Source organism: Zosterops lateralis (assembly GCF_965231275.1).
Source record: "Zosterops lateralis genome assembly, chromosome: 10".
Classification (NCBI taxonomy): domain Eukaryota; kingdom Metazoa; phylum Chordata; class Aves; order Passeriformes; family Zosteropidae; genus Zosterops; species Zosterops lateralis.
The window spans coordinates 18884176-18910322 of NC_139770.1; the positions used below are offsets into that span (position 1 = coordinate 18884176).

Here is a 26147-nt window from a genome sequence, read left to right on the forward strand (position 1 = left end):
AGTTAATTCATCAGTGAACCCCTACAGAAAGGCTATTTATCAATTCCATAAAATCCAGTTATTTATTATCAATAAATAAATTCCCACCAATTCCTCCTTTCATTGTTCAGGTAGTTACATTTGCTACCTTAATACAAATATAAATCCACTTGAAAGTACAAATTGAATCATAAATTAGGTCAAACTTCAAAAGGTAATGATTAATCGACTTCAGTAATGCAGTTTGCTTATCATTTTATCTCCACAGCTAGGAACAAGATTTATAAGAATGATCTCAGCCCTGCAGCTCTTTCCTTTAGCACTTCTGGTGGCGCTGGAGATGGATCAAGTCTTTCATTGCTGCAGATCCTCTGTGTGTATCTCAGAAGAGATTATTGTATCTTAATGAACTGTGCATACACAGAAGAATAATTAGTTTTTGCCCTTTTTTAAAAATTATTTTTACATTAAAGACTTGGTTCTGTCCACCCAGTGACCCCCAAACATGCAGGTGAGCAGGTACTGACAACCTGACACTGTAACTGAAATTTAGTTCCAGATTTCCTTAAATTCCCCAATCCAAGTTTCTTGTCACTTCCCTGACCACAGTGGAGGCTGTTTTGGCTGAAACAGCCATCAGTGCTATTTATCACACCAGGATATGGGAGATGGAGCCACTGGAGAGTCCCCAGGGACAGCCAAGGTGATCAAAGGTCTGGAGCACCTGACACGAGGGTAGAGCTGGGCCTGCTTAGCCCAGAGAAGAGAAGGCTCAAGGAAATCTCATCAATGTCTATAAATACCTGAAGGCAGTTATAAGAGAGATCTTTACAGTGTTGTCCAGTGACAGAAGAGGCAGTGGGGGCACAAACACAGGAAGTTCCACCTCAACATAAAGGAAAAGTTATGGGGTCTCTAACTTTGCTACTTATACTGGGCAAAAGGCCCCCTTCACCTAATTTCTACAGTCAGCTCACCTTTCAGATTCTCTCTTCCTGTTTGCCCTCCAGCACACAAGCAGGGATGATGACAAACAGATCCAGTCTCTTGGACAGAAAGGTTACCACTCCAGTGTGGTACAAAAGCCTCAAATATTCTATCAGGATTTCTAGTTCAGTATCCATGAAAGGTTTAGTTGCTCCTGCCCAGACTGGGGCCCAGGACATATTAAATAAAGAAGTTAGAAACGCAACAAATGGCTTAACGATATCCACCTTCTTCCTGCAAACACAACAAACATAACACACAAATACACAAAGAGACCCCAGAATTTTATTTCAAGTGTTCAAATGCAGCATTGAAAACAGAGGAATGCCAAGAGTCAGAGAACTTACGCTGAGTTATGTTTTCTTTGACAAACTAGCACCATTGAATCACAACTCACAGACTAATTTATTTCTAGAGGTTAAAAACCTCCATCATTATAAAATTTCTAGGAATTCTATTAAAAATTGGTTCTCAATTTACTACTCCTACAGAGATGAAAGCAGTCTGAAGTTTTCATATCTACTCATTGTTCAAATTACTCATAACAGACAGTTCATTCTTAAGTCTAAACATCCTGATCAAGGGAAAAAATGTCTAAAAAGTGACCTCCACAAGTCTTTACAAACTAAACAAGTAAGAAAGATCTACTGTGTTATAAATATACACAGTACAATATGTACAAGTCTGGTCTTACAAAATAAGAGCTTCCTAGTCCATAAAAATACTAACTCAACTACAAAGTTTTTCTCAGTATTTAGTCAAGCTGTCTCAAGCAGTCACCATAGCAAATTCCTAAAATACTGATTTGTTCCATAGCACAACAGCTTGAACGTGTTCACAATGGGAAAGAGCCCAACACTTCACAATAAAACTGATTTCTAGCCCTAATTTCCCACTCAGGTTTAGTGGTACTGTTAGTGTTTGCTATCTATTTTAACATCACAAGGCCTTTACATGTTTCTAGACTGTGTTTGAACTATTCAAAGTGCTGAAAGTGCGATCAAAGAGTAGAGTTTTGTATCCCTTTTCCAGTGCACCCTTCTCTGGCACTGGCAACAACAGCCAAGGGTTTCTAGGTCTGTGAGGTGCAAAAGGCACACAACTCATTTGTACATGCTCAGGGAAGTATTCACACACACATACATGCACTTTGCTTTAAGGACCTGCCCCATAATATTATAAGGCTTCCTCTGACAAAAGAAATGCAAAAATTCTTTACAAATGCCTTAATGCAGACACCTGGAATTCATCATGACCCTGACATGAACTGCTTAAAATGACTGTGAGATGGTGGTGGAAAAAAGTAGTTTTGGCTTTAAACTTATGCTATCCAAGTATTGCTCTGGAAGAGAGAAACACAAAGTCTGTGCTCTCTCACTCTACCAAGCAAGGGCCAGGTTACATTCACCCACATGGTTTATCACAACAGTTAACAGCATGTGTGAGCCTACACATACACATAACCCTTGGCATTTGCTCTTCTACTGAAGGCCATCTGCAGCCTGAATGAAAATAAAACTATTTGAAGAATGTTTCAAGCATTACCCTTCTGTACTTACACAGAAAAATAAAAGGAGTAAGAAAACTGGACTGTGCCTCTGCCAGAAAACAGATCACTGACATAAGTTAACACTGCCTCCTTTCCTCCTCCTTTCTCTACAGTGCTTTCCTATGACATGCATCATAGTAGCTTGTACTGTTAAAAATTAAGAACATATCCCTCTTGACAAAGTTGACAAATTTTTCTAGTGGGCACATTGGCTTGTTGGAACGTTTATAATGATCCTTGCAAAACGAGGTCTGGAATGTGACATCAGCACCATTGTACAGGATGCGGATAAAGTGTTCTTTGGGCCTCTTCCCATCCTGCCACAGCTCAAAAACTAATCTGGCAGCAAATCTGGGAAATCTGGCCTCTGTAATGCCCAAGGCACTAAGAACAGGTGACAAGGTGACATCATGTGCAGAGTAGAGAACAAACACTTCTTCTTTCTTGCCTTCTGCAATACGCTGCAGCCGATTGACAGTCTGGTTGAGGAGAGGATGAGTGGCCAACAGTGCATACAAGAAGTAAAGTTTCTTTTCCTGCCTTTCTCTCTCATCCTCCAACTGGTGTCTCTTGATCACCTTGAAGTGTTCCATACCAATGCAGCCAGCTTTGGTACACGGAAACGAAACATTATGACAGAAATAGCACAAGAGAGAATCTATAGGGTTAGAAGCCCTCAGCTGCCTGGTGGGAATGCCCACAATCTTTGCCATATCCACATATATTCTCTCCAAATCGTTGTTTTTCACTCGTAAGCTGTACTGCCTGCGCTGCTCCTCTTCCAGGTAGTGGTTTCTCATGGGACAGTCGCAGCTTCCCGAGCAGAAAATGGTGCTCCACTGGTGCCTCATGTTAATTTTCTTCCAGTCAAAATCTGGCAGAAAGGTGTAGAGCAGTGCCAAGGCGCTCTGCAGGGTTCGGCTCTTCCCTGTGGTCTCCAGGTAGAGCTGCTTGGCTGTCCAGTCACCAGGGAGCAGTTTGTGTTTGTTGATGTAAATTTCTCGCAGCAGCTGTCCATTTCGCAAGTGTTGTACAACCCCTGAATTTTGACAGAAATTACAACACATGATTAGAATCTTTGCAGTTTTGCCAAAAAAAAAAAAAAAAAAAAAGGTTACAGCTAGTAGCCTTACTGATAAATGAACAATTTATTAAAAGGTTATAAACTTACAAAACTGAATTTCACTTATGATTACTATTAAGAAAACTGTCTGAAACATGAGAAATTTACTGTTCTTCAGCATCTCTCAGATTCTAGGAACTAACCTGAAATACAGAAAAGAAGTTGGTTCCATAAAATTTGTTTAAAACCTCAGTGGTTTAATATTAATCCTTTGGGCTTAGATACAGACCAAATGGGTCTGTCAATAACATGACTATAAAAGTAAGGTGTTTTTGAAGGCAGCACCTCAGTCAGGTTTTCAGGAAGGCAGAGAATGCTGTGCCTCTGAAAATCTATGACAGCCAGTAAAACCCTAAACTGTGTAAACTCACAAAGCAATCATGAGGTGCAGCAATTGCATCAAACTTTCTTCTCCATCTTCCTTCAGGGAGTATTTAAATTGATTGATAATTTATGCTAAATCTGCCTTTATCCAGTGTATCCGTCTCACGTGCCAAAATCTCTTCTCCAGAACCCACATCTCTTGCACAGCAGCAAAGCAATAGGCATGAACCCTTCATGCACTAGAACACCTCTATAAACCTTGCTACAAGCCACAGGAGTCCCCAGATGCCAGCCCAGTGACACAATCCGTGTGTGGTGTGCAATCTCAGTGGTGTCCTGCCTTGCTTTCTCCGAGTATCACTTTGACAGTGGCCAAAGATTCCTTCCAAAGGAATCCCAGCACACACAAGGATTTGACAGACACCAGCATAAAGCATTTCCATAAGACAAACATCATGTTTGTCTGCTACACCAGCATCTCTTGTAGGGGACACAGGGTCCCTCTGAATCACAACCCTGTCAGTAACAGAGCACCAGATCTTCCTCAGAGAGACTGACCACTGCTGTTTGTCACAAGGATAACAGAGGAATTCTGATGTGTGAAGCAACATGAAAGAAAGGTGCTCTGACTTGCTGCAAAGGAAGTTAAAAGAGATGCCAAGAGTGACCAGTGTGTAACAGGATTGCCAAGCTATAGGACAAAGCACGGTTTCTACAACTGTTACCACTTTTACAGTTGAGAGTCTAATACTTTACCCATATCCCAGCATAGCCTAGGATATGACCAACATGATAAGCTTCCATAAAAAAGCATTTATGTCATTATAAAGATAATCAGAAGCTCCCTTTTCAAGCAGACTGTTTAACAGAGCAGAGGACCAGACAGAGCTGCTAGGGAAACTCACCTGTCTGTGTAAGCTCTCCCATTTCACACAGGGAATGACTGGGGAAGTGAGGCAGGCTGCTCAGAGAACCATCCATTTGGGCTGCAGACCCTTTGGACATATGCTTAATGAAGGCTTCAAGCTGAGGATGAGAAGGTTTCCTAGAGAGACAGAAAACCAAAATGTGAAAACTTCCAAAAGTGCATGGGAAAGCAGCTCGAGACAGTCAAGTATTCCAAGTATGTCAGCTCAGAAATTTCATGATGTGAGGTTATTTCCCACTGAGACAACATCTGCTCTTAACTCAGGACTTTTGCAAGTATGGAAAAGAAATCTAACTACTTAATATCTACCAAAGAACTATAGGGAAACAGATGTCTTGCCATGTTAAAATTATGATACCTTTCACTAAGTAATTTAGAACAATTTCTGGGGGTTGCTTTGAATTCAGGCAGTAATACCGTTATGAATTAAAATGAAAAAGAAAATATATTAAAAAATCCTTAAAAAGCCTCCAAACCTCTCTCCAGTTTCTGAAGTACCTCTTCAAGGATTACCTCTAGCACAGCCAAAGGCAGTAACAATCTCAAGGGATTCAAATACAGTACTTTAAGTAGATGATCTTGAAGGAATTCTTGGATTTTGTAATGTACAATGCTGAGCACAATCTCAGCTTTTATTTCTACTTCCTTCAGGCTCAAATCAAATAGCATGTATAGTCTCAATAATGTGGGACTGGAAAGCAGTGGCCCCATTAAAACTGGAATCATTGTTTGGGGTACTCCACTTTTATCCAGGAAGAAAGAGGCAAACACTGCTGGACACACACATAAGTAAGATACCCCCACCATGGACGTAATGGATGCAGCTGGAAGAGATATTCACTAAAATATCCAAGTTAACTCACTGAAACAGTTCAAGACAGTGAAAGAATGCTTAGATCTCCCACACTGCACTGAAAATTTCAAATACACCATGGACTCAGCTCACTGTGGTACTGCTGTGCAGAAAGATACAGGTACAAAAACCCCCACTATGTGACCTAAAGGTAATCTGAACCTTTAAAAAATAAATCTGTGATCACATTCCTGCAGCAGAAATGCATTACATGAGTGGGGATTTCTTTGTTAGATGTTAGCAGTTATCAAAGGTTACACAGTCACCTCTCTAATTTTGTACAGAACTAAATCATAAACTGCTTGGCAACTCAGCTCTGCTCTAGATGGTTCTTGCCTTAATAGGATGTTCAGCTTGAATACAGTTAATATATTTTCATGTTGCTTAAAGAACATATATAAAATAAATTTTGTAAGGGATTTCTCACAGAACACTGTGATTTGTGTTTACTGCTCATATTTACATTTGTTAGAATGAGAAACTATTTTTGATATAAAAACCTCAGGTCTTAAAAAGAAACATGAGTTGCAGGATGCAGCAGAGGGAGCAATAACACCACTAAAGCAGGAATGAGAGTCTGGAATTGAAGTTTGTGGGATAAACACATCCATGCTTACTTAGAAGAGCCAACTGAGAAACTCTCATACATGAGAGGACCTCTTGCAGAGCTCTGCTCACAGCCTGCACGTGCAGGAGGGCTCATAAGAATCAGTGTCTGCCAATAGAAAGGCAGCTCATATCATTTTGTAAAACTTGAATTCTCCAGTATTTATTTTCTTTTCAGGGAAAAAAAAATCCTGACAGCAAAATGTTACAATTATGCCACATCTGCCAGTAAGAAAAAAATTCAAAATGAGATAAAAAGCATAATGAGATTAAAAATCAGACTATTTTTTTTCATTTTAACTTCAAATTAAAGGAACACCAGGCAATTTGTGATATTCTAAATCCACAGCTTATTCTGCATATTGTAATTTTAATAGGGCAACCGAAGATTAGTATTTGCAAAGCAGAGAAAGGAACAAAGCCTTATATTTCTCAAGCACTGAAGGATTCCTGTTGTACAATCATACATTAGAAGCCTACTCCAGCTCCAGATGAAAATTTCCAACAGAACATTTTGTACATTGCACTGTTTTCACAGCCCAGCAGTGACATCTAAAAATGGAATAATTAGGTTGAGAAAATTAAATTACACCCATTAGCTTTTTAAGCCATTTGGCCTTTTAAGCTTATTACAGAGGTAGCAGGATGAACCATCAATTTTCTAAATTTTGAACTTTATAAAACTCTACACATGAATAAACTGACAATCAAAATTTTCCTTAAACTCTTTTCACTTAATTGACAAGTTCTGCAAATACATGTGAAAGAAAACTAAAAGAATTGCATTTTCCATTCTGCTTCTTTTGCTGCTTTGCTTACAAAAGACTTTAAGAATTCTAATGGAATCAAATCTGTGCTGATAAAACTGCCAGCAATCACTTGTGGGAAGAAAGGAAAGAAGAAAGAAAAGTATTTATCTGTACTTTGCAAAAGGATTTTTCTGAAAAAATGGCAGGCAAAATAAATTAACTTTCAAGACAAAATTACAAAAGGGACAATAACTGATGATTTTATATTCCAGTGTATTAATACAGTATATTAATAATATTAGACATGGAGATGCAAGTTACTTAACTTTGGATTACACTGTATTTAAAGTGAGCACAAGATAAGCCTGCAGAAGTGCATTATGAAATATGACTGTGGGACATCTTTCTGAACAGAAATTCAAAGCTGACTTCTTAAATAAATCCCCCTGTACAACTGGGCAAACAAACACCTATTTTTCTAGTAGCAAGATTTGCAGCAGCACTCAGGCTCCCAGCTGACAAGCAATCCCCCACCCTCCCCAAGACTTGGCTTTTATTTAGAATATGAATCCTCCTGTTGAATTGGCCAATTTACAGATGCTGCAGGAGATGGAGTATCCAGGCAACACGGCTGAGGCTGCTGGGGCTGGTGGAGCAGGAAGCAAAGGAAATTGTTCAGTTGTACAGTTGAAAAGACTGAATTATCCTTAAAATGATATTTCCATAAGAGTAATCAGAAAATAAAAATTAACTAAAGAGATATCCTTCTGTAATTTTCCTGGCCTTACAATGGCAAGCTACCACATTTACCAAAGATAGGAGTAAATAAAAAATTATAATAAAAAATATTTTGTCAGAAAATTGAATAGCTTTTCATTTAAACCCACTAACAATAGCCACACTTCCCAATTTTAACATTTGGTTCTCTTATTTAAAATCTGTTCATTTGCCTTTTAATGATTTTGTATACAATAGAATAAATTTTATCTGTAACGAAACAGAAGATGCTTCTTTTCCCTCAAATAATTAATTCAGCTGATCATTTCGTTATTTCCAACCTAAACATTGGCATAATAGATCCCAGATTGAATAGTCTGGTTTCCACTAAATGCACTAGCATTAAAATGGACCAAGATTTAAATCCTTAATCAACATTTAAATATCTTATTTGCAAAGGTCTTAAAATGCTTTAATATCACCTTTTATTGCTACACTGTAACCAGTGTACATGGAAAGAAATATTGCACAACTGTTTGAACTATATTATGTATTTCTGCCAGGAACAGAGCTGGCATCCTTCAATAAAATTTCCTTTTTCCTTGAGGAGTTGATACAAAAATGCATGTCAAAACTGAGAGGATCAGGCTTCTCACAAGGAGTTGCAGAGTCCTCAGTGCATCACTCAGTGAGTAAACATGACCCCATCAGGCTTCAGACACACAAACATGACTTTTCTGTACTCATACAACACAAGATTCTGCCTGCAAACTATAACAAGAGTGAGTCCTTTTCTCTTTACTTAAAATGCAAGAAACATTTTAGAACTTCAAGCAAAAATAACATGTGTTTTCTGTGAAGTTCAAGTAGGCAAAAAAAAAAGTGTGAGATCAAAGAACTACACTGTGTGCTTTTTAGAAAAGAAATTAATGGAAAGAGCCGCTAAATCCAACAACAGATCAGTGTAGTCTACAAAAGAGATCCTAAGGCAGTAGTGGCAATTTTGGGGGTTATTTATTCATAAAGGTCTGGCAGCTTGTACATTTTTATAACAAGCTCTACAGTGCTCCCCTGGCAGAGGCTTGGAATGAGAGGATCTATGAGGTCCCAAACCACTCCATGGCTCTGTAATTCCCTCTACTTCCCCACTGCCTGACTCTCTGAAGTCAGCAGAGGCCTCAGGAGACCTTTCTTCACCTGATTCTGCTCTGGATCCTACCTTGACCTCACTCCAAGTCAAATCCACATCCCTTTAGCTGTATGATTAGAAGTATGATACTTCTCTCATCACCCACCTCCCAGCTCATTTTTGTGGCAGTTTCAAAACATGTGCATATTGAACCTAAAATTTCAGTATTTGTTACTAAGCTTGTTATGATTAACATCAACACCTTTCAAAATGTCTTCAAGTATATGCTAATTAACCCAGCTTACTACCAAATTATAGCAGTCCTCTGAAACCATTTTAGCATCTTCCAAAAAGCATTTCTTCTCTCTCACATACAAACTCAGCTAAGAAACACTGCATATTTTTTTTTTTACTTTTGACACTATAAATGTGAGCTACATAAGGAAAAAATGTGTGGGATTAATTTATTTTCCCCATGAGCAAACACTACAATGAACAGATTTTCATAACATCATTCAAGTAACTTTCTTTAGGGAAAAAGTATGCATTATTGGGTTCCCTTTGGAAATTTGCATCCAGAACAATAAAAATGATAACAATAATATTAATTGAAGTTTTAGATGGAAGAAATCTCCAAAGCATTTAATCCATTTGCTTATATTCATTCCACACTTATATGTCACAATCCATAATTCACAAACCCCAAGCGTGACCTCAAGGCTATTTTGCATATCCATTAGAAGTCCATGGGGCTGTGGCATAATCTGCTTAATTAATGAATTCCATCAGCTGAATGCCAAGTCAAATAAAGAGCAGCCTGCATACGAGCATCTTGCTTATCTGATGTTAGAAAGCTTAAACAGGCCAGACTTTCCATCAGACACCTCGATTCAAATGTACAGCAGCAAGAAACTCTCAGTTCAAAGGCAGTGATTACAGACCCTGTCACACTCGCCATATAAACACATTTACAATCAAGCACTAAATTTACATCACAAAGGAATATAAGCCTGACAGCCAAACACAGCAAATAACTCCCTGATGCTGAAGGAATGAATGTTCCGTTCAAAACAATGGCTTAATTCTAGCTTTATTCAGTAAGGTCAGCTTTAACACATCTGGACAGAATGGTACAGAGCCAACTCCTTTAATCTTTCTGCTGCCCTAAATTAGGAGAGGAGGTGCTCTTTTATATAAATTTTGTTCTTGAGGAGACAAGGTCTTTCAGTGGCCGTGAGTGGTAAGGGATGTGTCATTCACAAAGTGATGCTGTAATGCTTCACAAATTAGTGAGAGCCAGGGGTATCTCCCTCTGGCCTCTTCAGAGCCTGACTGTGCCCTCTCAACTGCTCCACTTGGTCATTCTGTGTCAAAGACACACTATTTCCTTGCCTTTTATGAATAATTTTTCTGACTCCAGGGCCCTCATGTTGTACTCCTTGCCTGAAACTGAAGTGGAAACAGCTATAAAAGCTTTTCTGACAAATACAAAACTGAGATCTCATGTGGCACAATAATATTGAGAAGCACAGCTACTCATCTAACACTGTCACTTGCAGTTAACATCTTTTCAATAAAGCTTTTTCACATACATTCTAGCATGACAGATATTAAGAAAGATCAGAAGATCAGAGCCTTTAGGAACTCCAACAGAAATCCGTATCATATTTCTCTACTTAGTATTTCATGCTGAAAATAATCTCACCCCTTATAGGCAGGTCATTAAAAATGTTATCATAGCTATTAGCAAACTATTCATTTTCCATCTTCTTAGAAAAATTAATTTTTTATTAAAGTATCTCCCACTCCACTCTGTGGCAGAGATAACTGAAGTTTGGTATCCTCTCTGCAGTCTCAGGAATGCACATCTCATCTCAGGAAGCCACTCAGTTTGCAGTGGGCACGGACTGCTTCTGGGGTTGGGTACCTCTCCAGGAAATCCAGCTTCTCCTGAAGGATGTTGGACCAGAGCCCTGGATGACACCACTTGACAAAACAGGCATTTTGATGGAAACTGAAGTGTGAGCACACAAAAGCAGCAGCTGATGTCCAGCCTCTTGGGTGGCCAGTGCACACCACTGCCTCGTGCCCAGTTTTTCACCCACCAGAACCCCCAAATCCTCTGCAGGGCTATTCTCAGTGATTCCTCACAGTCTGCACCCGTGTCTGGGATTGCCCTGAGCCAGGTGAACCTCTTGACCATCTTGAGTTTCTCATGGACCCACTTCTCCAGCTGGACACAAACTTCTTGTCACTGCAAACTTGCTGAGAGTGCACTTAATCCCACTGTCCATGTTAGCAATGAAGGTATTGAAGATCACTGGAGCCAGAGCCCTGAGGGCCACCACTCATCACTGACCTCTGTGGACACAGAGCTACTGACCACCTCTGCATCCATTCAGCCAATTCCTCATCCACTGAACAGCCCCCCCTTCCAATCCACATGTCTCCAGTCTGGAGTTCAGGATGCCATGAGGGACCACACTGAAAGCCTCACAGAACTCCAGGCAGACAACTCTGGTCAGTCTTCCCTCGACCACTGCTTCAGTCACCCCATCACAGAAGCCACCAGACTGGTCAGGCATATTTGCCCTGAGTAAAGCTGTGCTGGCTGTCCTGGATCATCTCTTTGTCTTGCACTTGCCTATTGCCAGAATGCTAAGCCTTCTGATAATAGTTTACATGCCTTCTTGCAAAGTCTCTCAAAACAATCTATATTGTTTTCATTCCTCTCAGTAATGGACTTCTGGATTGACCACTAGAGTCAGAGAGGTGTTCCTTCTCAATGACTAATCCTTGACCAAATCCCAAATACTATATAAACCCTAAATCATAATAAATGGTCCTTCTTTTCCCTGCTTCTACCTGACGGGTGAGTGTAGTTCTTTTCGTGTCCCAAACTGTGACACTTGCCTAAAAAATTCTTTCCATGAAGATCTGCTCCATGATCCTCCCAGGCACTAGGGTGAAATGTTCTTTCAGTGTGACATTAACACTTCCAGCACAACGGAGTAAAGCCATTTGTGAATAAAGGAATAATGTTCTTGCTTTTCTGGTGTGGAATTAAAGACAGAGGAGATTCCATGCCATTTATGGGCCATCTACACTGCTTTGTGTATGTGCTGTGCCCCTTTTCCTGAGTAATGTATGCAGGAACACAACACACAGCCCTCAGCCATTGAAATCTCCACACCTGATACTGCTAAGGGGACAGCAGCATGAAGGGGTAGATTTGCCCAGAGGTTTCGATAACATATCTTGGTATTTTTCTTTTAAGTATTCAGTAGGTTCACTGCTAAATCCTTTGTTGAAAAATCATCATCATCATCATCCTGCTTAAAATTACTTACATGTAATCAAACAAGCCATGGCAAAGGTTGGGAAATTACCTCATCACTGTTTTTTTCTACTGCTGTACACTATAATTCATCTGTATCAGTGACTAGAATCTAAACAAAAAAGGAAGGTTCTGCCACAAAGGAACAATTCAGACTATATTTGCAGCTCAAAGTGACTCAGGTGTGAAAACAGTTTTCAGCAACCTACAAAGACACAATGTTACACACAAGCACTATCCTGAAACAGAAACGAAAATGATGTTTTAGTGGCAGTTAGACACAAATAACTAACTTGTGACAGATCTAAATAGAGAGAGGCAACTACAGGAAAGGGGTAGTTGTCAAGTAGCAAACACTGGCACTTCCTGTTAACTTGAATTTTAATAGTTAAAAGTACAACTCCCATTTTTTCCTGAATTTTGACACAAATCATTAAGGTAAAACTCTGATAGCATATATTTCTGAAGAGTAAGAGAAAAAATAATATAAAATACAAATATCAATTTTCTTCAATGGTAGTGCTGAACTGCCCGAGAGCTTTTTGTATTCAAATGAAGGGAAGCGTGTTGAGCTGAAGCAATCATCTCAAACAATTCACTTACATTTTCAAAATGTAGAAACTTATGTAAGAGGAATGGCAACCTAAATATCCAACTAAATAGCTTTTGCTTTTTAAAGAAATATGAAGAACTTACTCTGGTCTGAACGGGTAACACGTAATAGTTCTTGTTACAAAGAAAACACTGTGCACCACTGACCCAGGGGCTGGTTTTTTAAACCATGGCAATACACAATGGTCAGAAGTCACAGTGCACTTCAGGCTGCACAAATTGTTTCCTGAAGGGGAAAAAATTATTTTCAAGTGAAAAAAGAGCTCAGTATAAACAAATTCCAAGAATTTTACCTGCTGGGCACCAGCATACAGTCAATGTCAGGTCTCTTTGTCTTGGGAATGGCATACAGAGGATACCTATCACCGTGTCGAATCAGCACTTGAACTGACACCAGCTTAAAATAATGAGGGGCATGACCTAAAGTGAAGGAAGAGAAAACAAAACAAAACAAGAGAGAAAGAAAAAAAGTTACCTGCATCCACTTTCTTTAATAATAATAATAATAATAAAGCAGGTATCATTAGCTTGATAGCTTTGGTAGTGCAATGAAAGAAAACACCCCTAGGAAATTACAATTTACCAACCCAAGAAAGATTTCACTTCAGATTGCAAGACAAGTTATACAAGACTGAGGTTCTTGGCACTCTCCACAGTACATCTGAAGTCCACCAACCATACAAAACATTACTCAAGCACTGAACTCTAGCAACACAATAAGGCTATTCTACTTTTATAATGCTTCTCTTCCGGTCCCCATCATGATGATGGAATTTGCAGCATGTCTAATCTGGATCTTTTTGATATATTAGTTTGTGATTTACTTGATAACCTTTATTTGGATATGCTAATGAAGGACTTCATTCAAACTTGCTGCAGCAGCTGGAGTAAAGAATGCAAATATGCCTTCTAGCTGACCATGTCTAATGGCTTGGAATTCCATAATTAATTACTTCTGTGGGGTTTTTCTTCCAGAATTCCAAGTCAACTGTTTGAAATGCAGCTGACGTGTAACAAGAATTACAATTCAAATATTAAATATCTATACCTCTCTCAACCCTTTCAGTTTTAGACCTATAGCTGACCATTGCTGGACACAGAACAATTCCCAAAAATCAAGACAACAAAGAGGATACAAAAGGAAGGAAAGAGCAGCAGCATGTTTTGAACGACTTAACACAATTCAGTGACCAACTGGCATTTGCTCCACCTTCTCCAAGCAGCAATGAACTGACAATGCACAGAGTTATCATTTCTAATAACAGCACAAAGGAACAAGCAACCACCCTGAGGCGTGCCCTGTCCAAGCCTACCTTCCATGCTGCGCTCAGCAATGCCAGGAATGTTGCAGTAAACATGAGCCTCATACACGGGGTCTATGGCGGGAGGCTCCGTCAGCAAATCCGGCATTATCCTCTTCCGGCTCTTGGGATTCAACCCATCTTCCCTGACTGGGTTCACTGGGATTAAGTGCACTGGAAGATACAAAATATACACCATACACCTTCAGGAGACTTCAGGGACATAAAGGATTATGACTCTTATCATGATTTAGACTATGGTTTCATGAAAGGATGTCTCTCAATAGTATACAACCACCTAATTGTGATTTTTTTTCTCTGATTTACATAGCCCAGAAGAGCTCTTTGGCTAAGCCAATGCTTGGCTAAGACTTCAGGAACAGACCTGGATGTAGAACAACTCTGGGTTTTGCACTCTTCTTGAAACTGCTTTTCCTATTAGTCTCTAGCATGAATCACATAAAAAGCACCACAATAGGTCTGGCTGTCTCTCATAATTTTAACTTAAAAACTGACGTTGAAGGACATCAGCAAAAGACACAGCACAGTTATGATGAGGGTAGTACAAACCACTGGGAAAACAAAGTAGTAAAGATTGAAGGACTGGATTATTCATCATTTTCCTCACTAATCCTTGCCCTTACATTGCCACCTTGTCAACCTCAAAGAGTCTGACTTATCAGAAAAAACACAGAAACTTGGTATGAAACCGAGACTACTCAAAAATTGTGAAACACAATGAAATGCAATAAACACACACAGAGGAGAAACTAACAGAAATACCACCACTAAGTCTTCTGACATGTAGATGAAAGTTGAAGCATACCTAAAGGTAGAGCCAGAGTTGTAATGATCCTGCCTTGATGTGAGAGCATCAGTTAATTTATGAGCATTACCAGACTACACTATTAACAACAAATGCCTCTATTCTATTTTCTGGAATTTTAATCAGAAGCTTTAGAGGTGAAAAAGAGGAGGAAAATGTTCATATTTTTACCCCATTAGTCTTCTATTTTGAGAGAAAAAAAATAAGAAAGAGAGAAAAGATGAGACAACAAATTTCGAAGTAAAACTTTATTAATTCTTCTGCGTCAGCTCCTCAGTTCCATCTCGACTCAGAATCAGTTCCAATATCAGAGGTGAATTTGTTCCACAATAAATAGTTGTACAGACCAGGAAAACCAACAAAGACAGCAAACCAAAGCAAAACACACATAGATTTTAAGAACACATAGCCAGTAATTAACAGACTCTTCATTCTCACAATACATTACACTCCAAATATTTTTATGTGGTTACTCTTTGTCTGCCAAAACCAGAACACAAGCATTTTCCAGACCCTTGCTAGTGCTGTTGACAAGGCCAATACCTGCCAAGCACAGTGACTTGAAATTTTTCATTAAGCTGTTTCAGATTTTGCTTTCAGCTGTGTTTGGTGAGAATATTAAACTGTAATTTTGACTTTGGACACTTTCTTTATCTACCAGATTCACTTTTTAGCTCCTTGCTTAGGCTCACATTGCTGTGAGACATTGTAAATCCCTGCCCAAGAAACTGGCAGTAACACAGAGCCTTGGCATGATCTATCAGAGGTTGGAACTCTGGGCTTTGCAGGACATTTGTACTTGGGGAGTAACTCCCAAACCCAAGAATGTCACACAACAGTGACTGGACTCTGCAAATAAACAGCACTGCAGACAGCAGCTGTCCACAGCACAAATGGCAAATTACAGGTACCTTCTACTGGCCAAGTTTCCAAGCCAGAAAAGGTTACAGCAACAACTCTCACCTTTCTGCAACTATTCTCTCTAGAGCAATCCAGAAACAACACTGCTACTGCTCCCTTAATGTCACAGACACAGATCTGCCTGAGGTGCTCAAGAGGTGATGTAGCCCAAGTCACCTGAGATGCAGGAGTGCTTCAGCAGATAGGAAACCATATCCCAATAGCAAAAATTCCAAATTAACTCTGATCCTAAATTTTCATTGGGAGATTTAAAAGCAAAATAAAGATCCTAATTTTTTTTATCTAAGGCAGTTTTAACCACAAAAGCCCTGAGCAGATCCCACTTTTGTACTGAAACTATTAAGGACAGAAGCCAACAGATGCATACAAGCAACATCAGCTTTTTTAAATCAAGTGCCTGTGATTCCTGAGGCCAAATAACTTGTTTGCAGAAAGCAAGTCTCATTTCTAATCAAACTAGTTGAATAAATACCATAACACTGCCAGACAAATTAAGAATAAGGAAAAGCACTAAATCTTACAGAGAAGCATCTACGCTCTTTAAAATATTAAAAATAAAACTGAAGGTTAACACGGAATACTAAGAATAACATTGAACACTAAGAATAAAATCGAATAATAAAAAAACCATCTGCAGGACTGCCAGAATACATGTCTGCAGTTTAAAAAGCAACTGAAAGAACATTTTAAAGGAGACTCTTAAGTCAGTAGAGCAGCTATGGGTACAACTTAATATTTTGTGGACTGGAAATGGACTCAGAGATTAGAAATATCAATAGTTCATGTCACAGCTGGTAACACTGGACCTTACTGTACAATTAATATGCTTGGCTTATACAAGGAAGAAGAAAAGACACATAATAAGCAGTATTTGCTTTTAACACACTGAAATAACACATGAGGTGAAAATAATGGCAATCAAACTACCTAGGCAACCACATGGGTCATCTCTATTTAATGTAACTAAAGAGAGAAAGGAATTACATTAACTGGGCACCAGTCTCTGCAGTTTCCTAAAAATCTCCACCATGTGCATATACATGAAAATAACAAGTATTTCAGAACTGAGGTAATGGGGTAGGAGGGATGAGGGGAACAACAGGGAAGAATGACAACACAAGACCAAGGAGAGATGAGTCTCAGCTGGAGCTGCCTTCCTGTGGCTCAGCACAGTCACCCTGAAGAGCTCACCCAGCCCCACTGGTCCTGCTCCTCCCTTGTGAAAGCGCCTCAGAAGCTGGAACATTCCTGCAGTTCCAGAGCTTTGGGATGAGGATCTCAAGTAACACATCCTCTCTTTGTATTTATGGCTGAAACAACAGATGTATTTCCCATGCTCTTAATTGTTTCTTAACTATTTCCTCATCTCTTACCATTCCCTGGACATTGTTAGTGCCTCGTGTATTTGGGATGTTCTCTCCTTTCTCTCTCTTCGTGTATCAAGTACTTGGTCTTCATGCTCCTTTTCTGTCTTCATTTATCCCATTTCCAAACTCTCCAGTCCTGCTTCACACACCTCAACCTCTCCAGCTCCCTTTGGTCCTTCATTTTTGTACTCCCTGCACCACACAGAGCAGCTCTCTAAAGCTCTTTGAAGAAGAGCTGACTGTCTCTCTGTATCCAAGTGTTTCCCTACTGAAAGTCCTCCTCTGCAGTGTCAATCCCACCTCTGTCTCCCACATGGGTTTTCAAAACTACAAACAGTACTGAACTGATACAGCTCAGAGAGGAAAGTGAAATAATAAATTAAAAAAAAAAAATTAAAGCCCCTCACACAAAGCTGAAATTTGTCCTTTTTTTCCATACTCAGTTCTGCTCTTCCAGCTGTAAATCATTACAAGGTCACAATACTGCTACACAGTTTTCACATTGTTTTTTACAGCTTAGCACTATTTTATATGAATTTCTCTTTTAGTTCACAGTAACGTGCCCTTGCCTAAAACAGAAGGCTGCCAGCGTGCACAGTCATACTTAAATCTATGATTAAGAGAGGTTTTGAGCAGGATTTTTCCACTGCTGTGCCTTTCAAAGCTCACATTTCGCTACAACAGGAATACAACAATGTAAACCAGAAACAGAACAGATGATTTTGATGTGCATTTACCACAGTCAGAGCAGCTAATAAAATAGATCTGAAACATATTTCATCATCTAACTGGAAGCTTTGCCAACACTGAAACTATAAAGAATATGGACATCTTATTACAGAGGTAGCTTGACAAGAGCAAGGTAAAGAGAACACATTTTATTTCCCAATATTCATAAACTTATTGTCATAACTAAAGAAGTTACAAAAAAACTACTTTGAAACAATAATTTTGAAAAAGTTATAGTGAGGAAAAAACATAGTAAGTTACAGAAACAATAAAAGGAAAGAGCTCAGTGCAACTCTTCCCAGGGTCCCATCAGGCTAAAACTGTTTGAAACATGAAGTAAAACTAAATACTTGGGCTGGTATCAGACAAAAGTAAGACCTGATGGAACAAACAGCAACTGCTGCCTTGTGAGACAGGGAGGCACTGGTCACACAGCATCACACCTAAATCCTGCTGTAGAATCACTCACTCAAGAATTCTTGCAGCTCCAAATTCAGATTATTTTTGAAGTCAACACAATTCAAAAGAAATAAAATCCAAATACTGATAGTAAGTTTAATTAAAAAAAAAAACCTCCAGGAACCTTTATTTTAAATCACACCACATAACGTGAAGACCATATTCTAAAATGAAGTCAATTGCTTGACTAATAAATGTGTTTAAGAACAAACCAGTGGCATCTCAAACACTATGAGTATGGTTTTATTTCCAGAGTACATTAATCAAGACCCAATTAAAGAGCAAAATGTTAATTGTCTAACTTCCATACTTCCCCCTGGCATACTCCTGAATGCCACAAAATATAGAAACCCCCCCAAATATTGGACAAATAGTTTCCAAGCAAGAGAGACAATCACTCAGAAGAGCTTTCAGTGGAAGAATCGTAACTCCTACATAGCAACTAATCCCCTCTGGAAAAATGTCAAGTTTACCAATCAGCTATTGTGCTCAGAAGCCCAAGCAGGGAGCCAGATACGCATCAGGGCTACAAAACTGACATGAATTTGACAGAATTCAGTACAGCAGAAAGGCAAACACACGACAAAGTGCAATTCATGTGGAAAGAACATCAAATTAAACGCTAAATCTCTTCATTATCAATTTCTCTCCCTCCTGCAGTCCCACTTTCAGCTTTAGATACAAAAGGCAGCAATACTGTTTACCAAGAAGAAACACATTTATCCATGGAAAAGAATCAACAGCATTTACCTAAAATCAGAAAGATAGGCAATAAAACCGGTTTCCATTGCTGTTTTCCCTTGTAGCTCCAAACAGCCTGAGAAGCAGCAGCACAAGTAGCCATGCTAGTCTCAATTTTTCTGACTTAACAGAGAGCTGAAGTTTTCATCTTTTATAATACAGAAGGTTCTTTCAGCCCCCATGCAAACATACCATTAAAAACAGTCAAATAGAAACGCAGCCACACAGCAGAAATGAAAAACAGCAACCCCACTGTAAGTAACCTTAGGCTGATGGGTAAAGAAAAGCAAACACGCATGTCAGAGAGCACAAAAAGTTATTTATCCACTTCCACCTTTCCCCCCACCCTTTCTGCTCCTACCAGGGCAGTAACAAGGCTGCCTAGCACAGAGCAGAACACTCAGGCTTCTGAGAGTCTGCTGATGAATGTGGACTTCACAGATTCATAGAATCATTAAGGTTGGAAAAGGTTTCTGAGATCATTGAATCCAATTGTTAACCCAGCACCACTAAAACCTGGCCCCAAATGCCACAACCACACATTTTCTTCATACCCCATCTACAGCTCCCCTGGCACAACTTTAGGCAATTAGTTCTTGTCCTTGTATCAGTCCAAGGTTGCTTGACACCTAGGAGAAGAGACTGATTTCCACCTTCTTTCAGGAGGCTGGAGAGAGAGAAGATCCTTCTGAGCCTCCTTTCACCTGGGCTAAACATCCCAGTTCCCAGCTCTTCTTCTAGTTGCTCTCTCCCTGAAAAAAATGGAAGCTAGAACAGGAGTACTGTATGGAAGAACAACCCAAAAGAGGCAGGAATTCTTGAAAACAACTGAGGTGGGGGGAAAAAATGTGAAGAAACAACCTGGAAAAGATCTGAAAAATAATCTGGAAATAAACAGCTAAGGCACACCTGGGCTGAGGAGCACATCGTGGAACACTGAAGGTACAGTGCCAGTGGAGAAACAAAGCAACCTGAGCACAGCCCTGCCAGAGCTCTGACATCCTGAGAGCCTGGGTATGACCCCTGTGAGTCCCAGGTCTGAGCCCTGCAAACCCCCAGGTGTGGTCTCAGAAAACCCTACCCTCATCCCAGAGCAGCACAGCCCCAGGAGCAGTTTTAGAGCTCTGCCCTGGATTGCACAGGCACATTTGGGTATTAATGAAGTTCAAACGTGCCTGTGTGACACACAACCCACCTTTCTCATTTTCCTCTTTTGTATGGCTAAATAAAGGCTTTGACTGGCTCAGAGGTAAGATCTGTATTAACAGCAAGGGCTCCATCCATAATGCATAAGGCCACAATCACTACTGTGCTGTATTTGAATGCTGAGTAATCACACAAACAAAAAAAAGCCTTATTAACCTCACACTGGTCAAACTATCAAGTACTATTAAAAAAGAAATTACCATAAAAGTCTTTTGAAAGGCTTTCTGAGCCTGTGAACCTAAGTTTCTAACTTTAGATTTGGTATTTATATAAAATATAAATAGACCTACTAAACTTTTATAGTCTTAAATTTTCACTGGCTTTTAGTTTATTAGAATGTGTAGCTTAATTAAACTAAAAAACGTCAGAAATTTTTGCTTTAAATGAAACCTCTTGCCCTCTAGACCCTGAAGAGGATTTTTTTTTTACTGTAAGATCTGTGTACACTGAATCTATGAAGAAGTGATAGTCCTCAGTGTCTTTTCAGTCTCAATCTCTTAACTACTTTTTTCACCCCAACTCTGCTTCCCCAAGCATTTGTCCTTCCATTTTCTCCACTCCTGCTGTGTGTCCTGCCTGTGAGGAGCAGAAGGGGTCTCTCAGGCACAGATGTGTTCATGGGCAGCCACATGGTGCCCTCTCAACAACTACACAACAGGCTCTGAGCTTCAAGGTTTCCTTCCCACAGTGCTGCTAAATTCTCTGAGCACAACTACAAAGGAGAAAAAAAAAAGAGTGAAGGGAGCTCTGGGGGAGGTGGGTAACAGAGAGAAGAACAGTGGGGAATGGAGAAGGGTACACACTGAAATTTAACCTGGAATAGCAACAGCAAAAAGCTCTGCCTTAACAAACCCCTGAGAAGATAAAGAAGGCTCCTTGGAGTGTAATTTCTCCACAATATTTCAGCCTAGCAACTGTGTGCGTTCCAAGGTGACACAGGTACAGACTGCAGCTGGGGCAGGGCAGCAGAGGTGAGCACTTCCCTCCTCGCACACTTGAAATGTTACCTACCCAAACTGTGAAAATGGGTGATTCAAACACAGATTCGTCAGGAACTTCCAAGCTCATGGAATTGACTAAGCAGCCAAATGGGAGCAAACACACTACAGATCTCCTCTGAGTTTCCAACAGTTTGCAAACACTCAGCACCAGCGGTGAGTTATGGGCTGATACATGCCCAGACACATATACCTATTTAACCCACTCAATTTTGTGACTGCTGCTGCTGTTTTTCCTTCTGTAAAAGAAATCACAGTAATTTAGAGACTTTTCAAGCAGTCTTACAGCACAATCCTACTGCCAGAGGCCCACATGTCAAGTTCTAGGACAAACTTTAAAAAAATATTCACAAAGAGTATTTAGGTGCAGCAAGCAAGTAGCAGATATTGAATAAATATTCTTTTCATGGCAGTGTTTCTAATCAAACGTGCTGAAAAATGCTGCTACAGCAGCCTTGAATACTGCATTTCATACTGCAGAGCCATGGTTCTGCTGTGGCCTTCAGCACAGCATATTTTGACACCAGAAATTAAAGCCCACTAGAACAGTTCTATCGATCCTATCAAATAAACACGGACATCTCCCTTCCTACAGCAAAAAAAAACAGTTACTTTGGAAGACCATGAGGAATGCTGCAGCTGACTTGTAAAACAGAAGATCATATTTCAAATTCTTACAGAGAAACTTTAACCTGGCAAGAGAAATTGATTAAATTCATGTAGCTGGGAAGTTGGGTAGATGAGGAGGGTGTGTGTCCATTTAGGTGTATTCATCTTTGCTGGGTAAATTTCTGCATCACTTGGGTCAATATTAGAAAAACACTGCTTTGAAATTCTGTTAAGTGCTATGTTTGTATTTCCTCATCTAGTTCCTCAAACTACATCTTCAGTTTCATAGTGACAACACAGAAGTAACAGTCCTGTTTCCTCCCCCAATTACTTCTTGTGATTTAATCAAGAAATTAGGAGGATTCCCCTTTTCTTTTAGCCTTGCAGACTCATTCTGCACCACAGAGCCTGAACATCAGGTCCCTTCCTGCCCTTCTCCACCTCCTCCACCCAAAACATGCTGGAGATGGGAGCAGGGCAACCAACATGAGGAAACCACTCTCCTCCAACTGGAAAAATCCCCAGGGGACATTTGAAATAAAAATGCTGTTTCTCTGCTTAAAGTGTAGGAAATGTAAGTTTTCTGAAGCATCCTGCATATCACAGGTTCACTGACAGAAAATGGGAATTCAGGGAAACCAGGAGGCTGCAGATGTACCTCAGCTAACCCAGTGGAAGTCAGATCTGATTGAGGGGGAACGAGTGTGAGCTCTAGAATATTTAGATTTTTAATGTGCATGTTTTGAAGAAAATCACAGACTTTACGACATAAGGAAAAAAAAAACTTAACACTGCTCTCCTGCCACACACAAGCAAAATGGAAGTCTACACATACACTCCAGTGTGAGTTTTCTCACCAGTCCCTGCTTTCTCCTCAGAACAATCATAATAAAATTGCAGCTACAACCTCTAAGTGCATCTTAGTTTTTCTAATCAATCCTGGTGTGATTTTCTTACACGAAATACAACCAAAAACTTGTTTTTCAGTCCAATGCCATCTGAGTTTTCAGCCTTCTTAGTTTTCAGATCCCTAAAGTTTTCCACTGGAGATGCAAGTGTTCCTATGGACAACTGACAACTACTATAAATAGGCTGCTCTCCTCAGATGTTTTTCACAGAGTTGGACAGAAATAGCCAACCCTCCTACCCCTTTCCACAAGTGGGGCAAAGCCTACTTGTCTGCCTATTTTCTGGCTCACAAGCTGTGAACTTCCTTTAAAGGTTTTCTTCATCTTGGGGCACTTGCCCATGGAGCCAAAGCTCTTAGGTACCAACCCAGGGCCTTATCCCACATCAGAGTCAGTGCAAGAGACCAGATTTCAGTACTTGTGGGTTCATGTCCAAAGGTAAAATAGAACAACTACACACAACCAGCATGCCTGGTAGCCACCAGCTTTAAACACCAGTATTGCAGAGAACAGCTTTCTTATTTCCAGCTGCATTAACTGCATGGCTAGCAGAGCTTTTTACAAGGTCACAATCAGATTTACATGAGAAGAATAAATATATTAAGAAAATCCTTTTTGCACCAAACACAATATGGCAGGTCTTGTACTCTTGTGTTTGAGACCTAATTTAAGCAGATACATTAAATTATACAATGTGTGCTTGCATTTATTAAGTCCAGATGTGGCTCTGAAAAGAGCTTTATCGTTTTAGGGGTTTGCCCCCGCCCCCCATTGTTTTTCACTGGACAATTCAGAAGGACATATGGCACTGCCTAAATAGCTTCCAGGATTTTCAGCCTGACAGCAATAACACAGCAATGCTGACTGCAAATCTGAGCCTTTTCAAGCTCTAGAGATGACAATCATTTTCCATTTCTCCTCCAAAGTGAAAAATTACTTGCTGTATTTTATCGTAGTTTCCTACTACACTGGAACTCTACAATGTTCACCACAGAATAGATTTCTATTTTTATGAATTTAATATACTACTTTCTTTAAAATAAATACACGTGCATACTAAAGCTTTTCTTTTCCAGCATGTCACTAATTTCCCCATTGCCTGGCTCTGCACTCGGTCTGGAGGGAGTGGGGGAGGCTCCTACAAGACACCCAGACAGGTTTGCTGCTCTATAAACACACTGCTCAAGGCACATGGTGCTCATTCTCCAGGTTGTTTAGTGACAAGATGCAAAAGATGCTTACACTGATGCAGTTATGTTGGTGCTGGCCCACCACAGGCTCACTGGGAGTCCCAAATGAGAAGAAACAAACACCATAAACCACCACCATGCTCTGGTAAGTCCCTCCTGTTGCTAAGAGCTGTCTCATCATGCTGTGAGAGAAGACTTCAACTATATCAAACCAGTGTCCCGAGGGCCACCAAACAAGGCTTAAATACAAAAAGACTAAACGGGGGAATTATGGCCTGAGTGCATGATTTTTATAAATACTGTAGATCCAGCCACTGCTACTTATCCAACACGATTCATGAGCACTGCAACAAGATTTTAAAGCACTGTCCTGCTTCTGTCTACAGAACTCAGCAACAGCTAAATGGATGAATTCAACTGAATTGTCCTGGAATAGATTTTCAAAATAGCTTTTATCAGCTGTGCTTAGAAACAGCTGACAACTCTTCCCATTTCTATAGTATCATCTCAAAATAAAGATCAACTGCCCTACACTGATATACACTGTACTGAAAGCCTCTGCCATCCTTTTCCAGGGGGTGGGACCTTTGCTTTTAGTTTGGGGTTTGTTTGCTTTTGTTTGTTTTTTCCTTTTGTCTGTATGATTCCCACAAACACTGGAGTGGGAAGCTGTGCAGCAGCGATTGCAACATGACTGAAAAAAAGATGTTTGGCAGATTTCACACATGAACTGAACACCAACACGGCAGCCAAGAAGATTCAGCACAGCAGAAGAACACACAGCAAAAAGTATTTTCTCAGGAACATGGGCTACAAGTCCTCAGGCTTCAGTGATCCTTTCATCTACAGCAGCTGGGCATGATACAAAAATATGCCCCATAAAGCAGAGTTCAAGGCAGTTCAAGGGTTGCTCCTGTTCTGTTACCCAGCAGTCTGGTGCTGACATGAACTCCCTACAGCTGAAGCCCTGTGAGTGCTCCCTGCACACAGGGAAAGCATGCACTGCTCTTTTCTATCATCCTTGATGACTCTTTTCCTCAGGGTTCTCCACAGACTCATACCAAAATACTTACAATGTCTTTTGACATTCCAGTCAACTGTCATTAGGACGTGTACTAGTACATCCAGCTGTTGAAACAGGAATCCCAAAACAGACAGGGAAAACAAAGAAATGAAGGGACTTAAAATCCCACCTTAGCTCTGCCCACCACATCTTCACCAGTATTGCTCCCCTGGTGTCAAAACACCAAGGCAGCAGCTTCTGGGCTGCAATAAACTACATCTGCTCACTGGTAAAGGCATCTTCTGATCTGCTTCTTCATCTCCTGACCTGCTTCCTGCCTTCCCTACAGCATCTCTGCCTGCCCACCTGGCCAGAGACAGAGATCAGAGAGCTGCCAGCCCAAAGGCAGAACATCCACCCTGTGTGCAGCTCAGCCACAGCCTCTGCACAGGCACAGGGCACAAACTGCTTCATATGTTAATGTCATCAGTCAGACACAACCCACAGACATCTGGCACTTCTCTAGAGCAGTGTCCTTGCAAGATAAAAAGCCTTACAAATTCAAATCAATATTTTCACTACTGCATTAAATTAGCACTTTTCTGTTTCACATCTAATCCCAACTGCTTTCTGTCCACAAAGTGACCTGCTCAGGGAAGTGATCTCAACACCATATGCCACTGCTTACCCACGCCAAACCAGCTCACTTGTTTGTCCTTGTCAACACCAGGGCAAGGCACACAAAGCTGCCATGGATTTGCCAGCAGCAAAACAACATATTTAATACAGTAGAACCTGACAGATTTCTGTGCTGGGGAAGCCTTCCATGACAGTCATTAATCTCAGGAATTCAGAACAGTGCTCTCTGGATCAGAGAATTATTGGCATCTTTGGGACTCTCTCCATGAAACAGCTTAGGGGAAGGCAGCAAATCTTATTTCTTGTCTTCATTCAGCATTAATGTGCACAGTTGGTAAACCCAAAATTACACCACAT

At 40.2% G+C, this 26147-nt stretch overlaps 1 protein-coding gene across 7 annotated transcripts in view; it reads right to left on the reverse strand.

Moving 5' to 3' along the window:
• Positions 1 to 445: 445 nt before the first annotated feature.
• The window catches only part of PXYLP1 (2-phosphoxylose phosphatase 1), an 84884-nt gene continuing 59182 nt past the window's right edge, over positions 446 to 26147 (reverse strand). For all 7 annotated transcript variants that reach the window (XM_083868403.1, XM_083868402.1, XM_083868405.1 and 4 more), the window contains 4 exons: positions 14207 to 14368; positions 13187 to 13313; positions 4868 to 5007; positions 446 to 3554 (listed from right to left, as the gene is read on the reverse strand). In XM_083868403.1, the coding sequence (XP_083724529.1) occupies positions 2623 to 3554; positions 4868 to 5007; positions 13187 to 13313; positions 14207 to 14368 (1361 nt within the window). In that variant the 3' untranslated portion in view covers positions 446 to 2622. The remainder of the gene's footprint in view (positions 3555 to 4867; positions 5008 to 13186; positions 13314 to 14206; positions 14369 to 26147) is intronic.